Here is an 11,034-nt window from a genome sequence, read left to right as displayed (position 1 = left end):
CCGCAGATCCAAATTGCCCCGATATCTCGACATATTGATTGAGTTCCATCCGTAAAGTATCATTTTTTTCTTCATCACGCACAAGTCGGTCAATTGCCTCGTATAGTCCCGTCTTGATGTATCTATTATTCTCAACATCTGAATCTTGTGCGTAATAAATGGCGGGGTTGAGGTAATATCCGGCTACAAATGTACTAAAAGTTAATACCAATAATAGTATTAAATTTAAAAATTAAATAAATAAAACATAGCAATGTTTTATAAATTATACCGGCATGCAAAGGATGATGAAGTTGGTCACTCCATCGTGCTTGAATCATTGACCACACTTTAGTGATCAGTCTTTCGTGAACGGTGCCACTCAAGTTCTTCTTAATTTGTTCTTTAGCTCTCTCCATAGCATCGTATATATAGCCCATACACGGCTTCTCCTCCGTATCAACCAACCGAACAACATCAACCAACGGTGCCAATACCTGACAAGCAATTAAGTTCTAACTTCTAACTAAGATAAATAAGAATAATTAAGTGAGTGGGTGGGTGATAGGACTTAGGAGTTAGGACATAAGAGTAAGACCTCGAGGCTGGACCAGGAACTGTTGAGGGACAGAGGGAGTCACCAGGAACTCTCAGGTGGCTGCTGTTGCTGTTGCTGTCGCTGCATAAACTCAGGGAGTCACCAAGGAACTCAGGTGCTGTCGATTGCTGTTGCTGTTGCTGACTTGCTGTCGATTGCTGTTGTTGCTGTCGATTACTCGTACGAGAAAAGATGATTGCTGACTTGCTGTCGATTGCTGACTTGCTGTTGTTGCTGGTTGCTGTCGATTACTCGGTTCGTTCCTCGAGTCGTAAAGATGAAAAAGAAAGGGAATGGAAGCAGACCGTTGGCGTGAAGCGGTGAAGGAAATGGTAGCAGATTTTTGAGACCTAACTTATCCAAAAAATCTAAGCCCATAAAATAAGAGAAGCCCAAAAAATCTAAGCCTATAAAATGAGAGAAGCCCAAAAAATCGAACCCTAAAAAATATCTATATATCGGTCGATATTTACCTCAAAATATCGGTAAATATCTGGAAAAAATCGGACAATATCGCCGATATTATCGGGAACGATATTTTGGGTGATATTTACGAACCGATATTTTTTCTAAGGCCGATATCCGATATATCGCCGATATGTCGACGATATATCGCGATTTTTACAGCATAGTTGGACATAGGATATTTAACATATGCACGTTTTTCTTTTCTCAAGGCTATTGGAACATTCAGGTCACATGACTTACCAAGAGATGGTTCCTTCCTCGGTTCGGAATCAGGAGCTGAGATTGTGTTGAACTCTTTGTTTGGAGGGAATCTTCGCTCATATACTTTTCCGAACAGTTTTTTTCTTTTGAACTACAATCCTCTTGAGTAACTTGTTGAGGTTCAAATGGTACTTCAGTTTCTTCAGGAGGAATATTATGTTCACTTTCTCGATCTAGTGGTGGTTCTATTGGAACATCTACATTTTCCTCGTGTTCAAAGATTGGACAGTCTTTGGGATTTGAGTCTAATGCAGATGGCTCAAATGTAGTTGGAAATACTAGATCCGAAAACTTTAAGTCTTCTTTTTTATTCTCCCCCTGAAGACGAGATCTAAAGAAAGGAATATTTTCAAAAAACTTAACATTCATGGTAACAAACATTTTTCTCGTGTTTGGATGAAAACATTTAAATCCCTTTTTATGTGGTGTGATTCCTACAAAAACACATTTGAGGGCTTTGTGGTCTAATTTGCCAAGGTTGATATTGGTGTTCTTAATAAACATGGTACAACCAAAAACTTTTAAAGGCATGGAACAAAATAATCGTGACTTTGGAAAAGAACTTTCTAAAACAAATATGGGTGTTTGAAACTTTAAAGCTTTAGACGGCATTCGGTTCATTAAATATGTAGCATGCAGAAGAGCATCTCCCCATAAATATTTTGGTATTTCAGTTGAAAATAATAAAGAAAGAGTGATTTCAAGCAGATGCCTGTTTTTTCTTTCAGTTATGCCATTTTGTGGTGGAGTATCTACGCATGAGCTTTGTTGAACTATGCCTTGAGCATGTAAAATATTCCCTAGAGTTTTAGTAAAATATCCCCTACCATTGTCACTTCTAAGAATTTGAATCTTAGTGCCAAACTGAGTTAGAATCATGTTATAGAATTTTTTGAAAACATGTTCAACTTCTGAATTTTCTTTAAGCAAATAGACCCAACAAACCCTTGTATGATTATCTATGAAGATAATAAACCATCTATTCCCATGACATGTAGTGACCTTAGAAGGACCCCATATGTAACTATGTATCAAAGCAAAAGGCATAGATGGTTTATATGGTTGTGGATGATACGTATTTTTGTGTGGTTTTGCTAACGCACAAATCTCACATTGAAAGGATGAGGGATTTTTATTACCAAATAATATAGGAAACAAATGTTTTAAATAAAAAAAACTTGGTTGTCCAAGTCTAAAATGCCATAAATAAATCTCATTATTACTTAAATTAGATGCGGTGAAGAAGCAAGAAGTCTTCTTATTAGAGTGGATTCCCTCATCTAGTATGTAGAGTCCAACACATTCATCAGCACGTCCAATCATCCTCCCCGAGTCCAGGTCCTAAAAAATGCAAATGGAAGGAAAGAACAAAGCACGACAATTGAGGTCAACAACGAGTTTATGAACAGAGATGAGATTACAAGAGAGTTTTGGAACATGTAGGACATTAGAAAGAATGAAGTCCGATGATATTTTTACATCACCAACTCCTGCTATTGTAGAAAAAGTGCCATAAGCAATTCACACTTTTCTATTTCCTGCACAAGGCTTATAAGAATTGAAGAGATTTGGACAAGAAGTCATGTGATCAGATGCCCCTGAATCAATGATCCAGGTTGATGTATTTTGTAAACACATATGAGAAGATGAATAGTTAGACGAAGGGGTGTTTTTACCAGATTGCACATAGGCACAGGATGGGTCAGCAGAAGAAGACATAGGTCTGGTTGGATTTGAGCGTCTTGAGTCGTTTCAATTGTGGTGTGTAGGGCTCTTTCAAACTTACTCTTCCAGCCGATAGGCTTGCCATGAAGCTTCCAACACTTGTCCGGAGTGTGCCAAAACCTCTTACAATGGTCACAATAAGGTTTCTATTTTGTTCACCCCTTTGTTCTATGCCATGGACAAGTAGGGCTGTTGTGTCCCCGACATCAGTAGGTTGGATCTCATTCGTCATTACTTTTCTTCGACTTTCTTCAAGTCTTACTTCTGAAAAAACTTCTCGGATGGATGGAAGAGGCTTTCGGCCAAGAATTCTTCCTTTAACTTCATCAAGACTTGGGTGAACACCAGCCAGGAACATGAACACACGGTCATTCTCCTCTTTCTTCTTCTACCGAGTACAATTTGTAGAACTCTCCCACACACATCGTGACATTGATCCAATTCTTGCCATAATGCTACCATCTCATTATAGTAAGAGGTAACATCACGGTTATCTTGTTTGGCTTGCCACAAATGTGTTTTAATTTCAAAGATTTGGGAAAAATTCTCCAAGTCTGAATAGGTCGCTCGAGCAGAGTCCCACACTTCCTTGGCGGTTTTCATGAACATATATGGCTTAGCAATGGACATGTCCATTGAATTACGTAGTCACAAACTTGCTAAAGAATTTTCAGAACACCATTTATGGTATCCTGGATCAGATGAGACCGGTTTTGAAGTTTCACCAGTCAGGAAGCCCAACTTACCTCGACCATCAATGGCGAGTTTCACAGATTGTGACCATTTCCAGATAGTTTTTCCTATTCAAACGGTGCACAATGATTTGCATCTGTGGATGAGAGTAGTCAACCTAGTGTTGATCGATCGGTAGATTTGACGGTGGAGTTTGATTTGGACTCCGGCATGTTGAACCTTGGTTATTGGTTCTGATTATTAACAACTAATAAAAAGTTGTTAAAACAGATACCTTTGTAGCTCTGATACCATGTAATTTCAGAGAAATTCTATTATTATTCTCATTGAAAAGCAAAAGGGGGTTTTATACAGCTTAGAGACCTAACTAGAATCCATAATTTAAGGGATTTGATAACCTACGAGGAAACTTACCAAACTATACAAATATCTACCAAATCTGTTACAAAAGGAAAAATAATCCTCATAAATCAGGGATTATATTCACTGTATCAATTCCACAAATGTTAATTGTTTTACACAATTGCTAATCTATGCTTAAACATTTTTGAGCAAATAGATGAATCATGTTTACATAAACCATGGGTCTGTGTATTTTGTAGGAAGCATGGGCCATCACAGTTTAGCTATAACACCTAGTGTGATTGAAACCATCCACGTCTAAGTAGGGTGCATTTGGTAAGTGGACAGGGCTGGATGGAACTGGACAAGACTAGACGGGCGAGAGAGAGAGAATTATGGAAGGTTTTCGGGTTTTAATTTGACATGGGTAGTTTAGTAATTTACTAATCTTGTCCTGTCCCCTGGATTTTTGTTCCATCTATTTTGGTTTTTGTCCCACTCAGTCCCTTTCTGTCCAGACTCCAGAGTCTAATGTCGGTTCCAAACATGGGACAATAAGTTTTTGTTATTTCCTGTTCCGTCATGTCTTACATACCAAACACATCCGTAGGGTCACAAGCTGACTGAGGGTTGAAGCATGATTCATATGTGTTAAGATTTTGTCTTATCTATTAGTTTGGCCTTTCTAGTCTGATGTATGTGTCTAGTTAGTTGTAGAGAAAATGCTATGGAGGACGGATAAAGGGCATATGTGACATGAAGGGTGGTGCATCCCATAAATAACTTGGAGCAAAAGAAAGTGAATGTTTATGGTGTATATTCTTACACTAGCTATTTTGATGCAGTTTTATTTACTCAAAGAACTTGATTGTTTGCACTTTGACATCAGAATTCAACATGCACTACCACTTCACACATTCTAAATTTTATATATGTATAGTTGGTTAAAGAGGTCTGATATGTATCCTGGCCAACTTGCCAACAGCTTTTTGATGTAGGGTGTGTGGTCCATGGTGTTTTTGCTATTAACTTCTATATACATTGTTTCAGGTATCAGCTATAAGCCTCCAATGGTTTTCTTCAGTCGTTTGTACCGACTCTTTCTTTTCTAAGCAAATAGCTCCTTCAAGAACCTTCTGCATTTATGAAGAGGTCAAATGTTGATCCTCTATGTTAACACTTTTTACCTTGCGTCAACCCATGATCAGATATTCCATCTGTAACATCTTAAGATGTTGCCACTTGTTTATTTGACCTCAGTTTTCAATTATTATGATGGTGATATCTGCTATATTGGCTTTACCAAAGAGTTATCTAAAATCGACCTCAAAACAGTGCCTATTGATGCAATTTGCAAGTGCCCCATTTGGAACCAGTATGGTTAAGAGAGAACTGGTGAATCTTGTTTTGTTCATTATAGAGTTCAATGGGTTCATGTTTGCTTTTATGTTTAAGTGAAAATTTCATTGCAGGTCGAGAAAATGCGTAATGCAGGACTCATTAAGGGTGGTTCCATAGAGAATGCTGTTGTTTTCAGGTGAGATGCTTTGCCAAATGGTTGCTTTGAGTTTTTCAGATTTTACTTCTTGGTCAACTTGAATAGCAGTAACCATAAATCATTGAGGTGTCTGAAAATGCCTTATACGTCATATATACAAACCAGGTGTTGTCTTTCATTCATATTACAACTTAACCAGGCTGTTGAATATTATTTAAGTTTGTTTTCTGAATGGGTTTCAATAAACAGTTATTTTCATTTAGAGAACACTACTAGTGTTGACTTTTCATTCAGTCTGATCATTGTGCTGAATGATCTTCATGATTTGTTTCAGCACCAGTAAAGGTTTGCTGAATCCACCTTTGCGTTCACCTGAGGAGCCATGCAGGCACAAGATTTTAGATCTCATTGGCGATGTTTCTCTCTTTGCTCGTGATGGTAGTCAAGGGATCCCAGTTGCAAATATCGTAGCTTATAAGGTGCTTCTCTCAAATCCTTTTCTCCCACCATTCGCAAAAAAAATAGATATTTGCTTTGTCCTTTAAAAGTTGCAACGTTTTTCATCTCATGATTTAAAGGAGGTTTTTGATACTTCTAGATTAAAAAGGCTGCTTAGAAAGACCTCTGCATTTTCACTGTACATCTTGATTGAAAATTGTAGCAATTTTCATAGATTAAAAGAGTACATGTTAACTAGCTTTCTTGAGCTTAAATCCCAATTATTGACCGTGACTGCATCAAAGGGTGGGATGGAGAAGGGTCAATGTCACACTAGGGACGTAATGTTATACTTCACGAATGATCAGATGATAGTGTGACAACTTGAACAATACACAGCGGAACATCACACGTACGAATTAAACTGAAATAACTCCCAGAGACTTGAACAACCTCTAAGCAGAATACAACCGTCGTTCTCAACATAAAACATAATCTTTTACTACTTAAAACATCAACAAACAACATAGTGAAGACGTCTTCTAAGTCTAGACCTCCGCTAGACCTTCTCCCTTCCCTTGCTCATTACCTGGGGGGATGGATTAGGGGTGTAAATGATGTGAGTCGAGCTCGAGTATCGCTATACTCGACTCGAACTCGCAAGCCAATTTCCAAGCTCGAACTCGATAACTATTTCTCAAGCTCGAACTCGAATTAAGCTCGAACTGAAGCTCGAATCAAGCTCACCTATTGAAATTTATGAAATTTTAGGGTTTTTTCTTATAAATTTTAAAACTTAAAGGTGTTCTCTTGGTTTTTATAAAACTCAAGAGATCAACTTCAAACTTCATCATCAAAATGACAAAGTTAGAAATTCCATTCACCTTCCTCTCTTTTAATAACATCTTTCCTCTCTTCCTTTATCATCTCTCTACCAACGTGGGACAATTTCATTAACCCTTTTTATAGTTTTTTTTGTCTTTTTTTAATTTTGATTTCAATAAAAAATAACTGATTAATTTTTGTAATTATAAAATGCATAATTTTGTTTAAATATCTAAAATATAAGACATTTTTATTATTTATATTTTACAATTTTTATCATAAAAAACTGATTATATCTTATAACTAATTATATATAAAATAATCGAGTATCTCACGAACTTTTCGAGTCGAGTATTGGGTGGCTTGGCTCGACTCGTTAATATGTCGAGTCGAGCTCGAGTTCGAGCCGAGCCTATTCGAGTCGAGTTTTGACCGAGTAGCTCGCGAGTTGTCTCGTACCGTTTACACCCCTACCTGGGATGCACGCTTCAATTGTTATGCTATTAAGCTCAATGAGTTCATGGTTTTTCATGTAAATATAACAATACAAACAATCAGACGGTGATGGCAAGCAAAATATTGCCACTCGCTTTCTTAAACAACATATCGTAGGTTCTCGCATGCAAACGTGTCAACTGGAAATATTTCATGAAATTGTTATGCATAAAGAAACACCACATTAACATGAACGTGCTCGTAAAATAGTTTCACTCTTTTTGAGATCTCATATTCTCATTGTATGGTGTGGGTCACCAAATCTCCTTATGACATGGCTTACCTGGGCTTGCGCAACTTACAGAGGACACACCTAGCCAAAATTATCGCTGTTCCACACACATACGAAGACCATTTTCATACATAACTTACTTTTTATATCATAGCAAAATACATTTGGCATCCTAATAGTATAGAATGTAAACACATAGCATGCATCGACTTCAAAATATTGAAAAACATACGTAGTTAAAATCACATGAAATTCATCTGACTATGTAGATCTAATAATCTTGTTCACAACTTTACCCAGACATACATAACATGCTGACTTAGTGCCTAATTCCACAATTGAATAGCGGCAACAACTTAACATCAGCTAGTAGGCTGGAACAAATTAAATAGATATGTGGACACTTAGGGGCCATTTACCCAACCCTTACCTGGTAAGTGCTTATCGGTAAGATTTAACACTTTCACTTAACTTACCAAGTAAGATTTTAATCTATTTAAAGGACATCCTATGCAACATTTTTATCCGGTAAGCGCTTACTAGGTAAGAGTCGTCACTCTAACTTATCGGGCGAGACTCTCGGTCCTTGTCATCACTCTTACCGGGTAAGATTCTCAATCCTTGTCATGTTCATTCGATTCGATAAGGTAAAGCGACTTGGTACGCACTTTCCGGATAAGTGGTTAGTAAACGGCTCCTTACTTTGGGATAGAGAGAATAACATCATTATCTCTAGATCTAAGGCACCACCACCAGCATGAAAATTGCAAAGTTTCACTCCGTTTTAGGAGGCGGGGGGCGGACAATAGACACCTAAACAAATAGTTTTTAGGCGAATGCCTATCTCACACACGACCCAATTTAAAGATTCCTGGCTCCGCTAGCTACTGATTTCCAGCATCTAACCGATCCTAAATTTTGTAAAATGCAGGGAAGTCACGCGCTGCATGCTGCATTTGTTCGCCAACTATCAGGAATTTCTTGAACATCAGTAAGGCAAGACCCTAATCTGCATTCTATTTGCGTTCATAATCGAAACATATTCCACCTTGTTTTTTAGGAGTATGCAATATTATGGACGTGTCCAACGGTGGACCCATGATTTTTGCAAAGCAGGTGCACCGTTAAGGTGGACCAAAGGCCCGCAAAGTCGCCTGATGTATTTTTAGCGTAATTCCACCATTTTCAGGGATTTTTGGTTGATTTCGAGGGATTTTTTTTCCGGTTTTTTGGTTAATTTTCTTATATTTTATAATATTCCCGAGCACCTCTCAAAGTTTAGTAGGTGAAACTTTCATCCTGATCCTGATATGATGATATATACCGGTTTAGTTTGATTTATTTTACATTGGTCTAATGAATTGAAGAAAGAAAAGGTATGTGGATGAGTTATCAAAGTTGGTCTCATAAATTGCTACTTTTGGTAGGTGGGTCGTGGTTGGTTGGTTGGTTGTCTCATCTCATGTGAAACTTTTGGCCCATACTTTTTCAAGGTAAAAAAAGTTGGAAGAATGTGTGAATAATTACTTATTCATATATGAATACATGTGTCATTTTACTAATGATTTACATATGAATCATTTATTTACACGTTCTTAACGTTTTTGACCCTCTATATTTCTATAAGAAGATAGGTGTTTTGTGTCATTTCATTTGAAAGTCGTCGTATTTTTTCTAATAAGATAAGAGTTTCGTTTTATTTAAATGGGGATTGATAGTGAATTTATGAAAGATATAAAGAAAAGGTGAAGCAACCTTATCATGTAGATCACACCCTAATTCCCCCACGTCTCCTCCACAAAAGCAAAAGCTGAATTGACATTTGGTTTTATATTTAAATGTTGTATTAAACTTAGCTTCAAATCCAAGAAGGAATAAAAATCTTCTTATGGTCACGCAGGTTCAAATACGGTGACTCCAGGCTATCTGTAAAGCAGGTGGTAGTCCTGAGATTAGTTGGCTCGTATAGCGGGTTGGATATCCAGGTTAATAAAAAAAATTGTCTGATTCATATAAAATATTTAACATATGGATGGTGACGTCATGGCACAAAAATATTTACCTCGAAAATATTATTTTCTCTAATTAGCTTGTTTGGTAATTAAATCGAGATCGCTTGAAATTACTCAAACGCCCAAGCGATCCTCGAGTTTTCTTCAACAAAGAGTTTCTTCTTGTGCCATCCCGTTTGCATGCTTCTTGATGGAAGACTCCGAGCTTTAAATTCTTGTTGAGAACTTTCATTATCTTTGGGTTAAATAGTGTAGAAGCTAAGAACACTTTAATGGCATGACCGTTAGTACAAAAGGTAGTAGTTTGTCAGTGATCAAAATGCTAGGTCAAACCGAAATGGGTGAATCTGGACTTTGTTGAACACATATATAGCTGGACCAAGGCGCAAAGGAACTCAAGGTACCCTTCGAATCTACAAATTCATAATGCATCAGTCGTTAACTCGAGACAAAATCAAGTCAGAGTTGTGAAAAATTGTTCTTCCCTGACCTTTCATTATCACAAAATTGTTGTTTTTGTCCCATTTGATTGGCGTCTTAGCGGTAGAGGCGTCAGCGTGTTCCGTATGTTTGAGGCCATATGCTTGAGCTTGGGCATCGCCTCTCTACCAATAAGTTGCATGTACGATTTACACTTCCATGATGACCATGAGACAGGTACAATAAAGGCTTGTAAATCACCTTTATTTACAACCTAACCAAAAGTACAATGTTTGATATTTTTGTTAACATTTTGATATTTATAAATCCTTTAATTTCAAGATTTATGTATTTTTGAATTTATTTAATTGTCTAGTAACATTTTAATAAAATTAGAATTATATTAAAAAAGGAAGTTTTAATAAATTTAAATTTAATATATTAAGCTAATTTTAAAGAAAAAAGTATTAATTTTAGTAATTTACAATATAGTAACATATTTAACTAAAACATACCATATAGATATATATAGAGAGAGAAGAGACGTTTCAAATACAACCTATCATATTTGTACAATCAATTGTTGTTTTCCAACCCTCTTCTATAAAATATGTGTTGAAAATGTAACTATTTAATTTCTAAACATAACCTTTCTATTCAACTTTATGTTATTTTGTCCATGACGACCGTGAGACTGGTACAGTAAAAACAAATCTAGGAAATAACATTTTTTTACAACGTAGCCAAAAGCAGATATCTAGTTTAGGCTGATATTGGAAGTAAATATACAGAATCGATTATATAAACGATGTTTCTTTTTCACATAAAAACATATGAAACATTATATAGTTGTTTTTAAATGCCTATCATCTAACGGTGCATATAAATAAAGACTTGGAATCATGTGAGACAAGACTGTTTTTGTGAGACACGATATTTACACTTGAAACTTCACAGCAAAACACTTAACCTTCAGAGTGTTTTTACTGTGAAGATTCGGCTTTTTTTTTTACCTTCACAACATTTTGTTGTGAAGTTTCTGAATGTA

The 11,034-nt window shown here is 36.5% G+C and overlaps 1 protein-coding gene across 2 annotated transcripts in view; it reads left to right on the top strand.

Annotated features, from left to right (window-relative positions):
• Nucleotides 1–9,145, top strand: part of LOC112528324 (probable UDP-3-O-acyl-N-acetylglucosamine deacetylase 2, mitochondrial) — a 12,772-nt gene extending 3,627 nt beyond the window's left edge. The window contains exons 4-8 of one of the 2 annotated variants that reach the window (XM_025139334.1): nt 5,117–5,218; nt 5,539–5,603; nt 5,899–6,043; nt 8,486–8,550; nt 8,982–9,145. In XM_025139334.1, coding sequence (XP_024995102.1) covers nt 5,117–5,218; nt 5,539–5,603; nt 5,899–6,043; nt 8,486–8,539 — 366 coding nt within the window. In that variant the 3' untranslated portion in view covers nt 8,540–8,550; nt 8,982–9,145. Of the gene's footprint in view, nt 1–5,116; nt 5,219–5,538; nt 5,604–5,898; nt 6,044–8,485; nt 8,893–8,981 lie in introns of those variants that run through there. The other variant, XM_025139332.1, reaches the window with a different exon arrangement.
• Nucleotides 9,146–11,034: the final 1,889 nt, after the last annotated feature.

Source organism: Cynara cardunculus (assembly GCF_001531365.2).
Source record: "Cynara cardunculus var. scolymus isolate 2C chromosome LG 15, CcrdV1, whole genome shotgun sequence".
Taxonomy (NCBI): domain Eukaryota; kingdom Viridiplantae; phylum Streptophyta; class Magnoliopsida; order Asterales; family Asteraceae; genus Cynara; species Cynara cardunculus.
The sequence above is the reverse complement of the archived record's forward strand: the minus strand, read 5'-3'. Positions and strand labels throughout refer to the sequence as shown.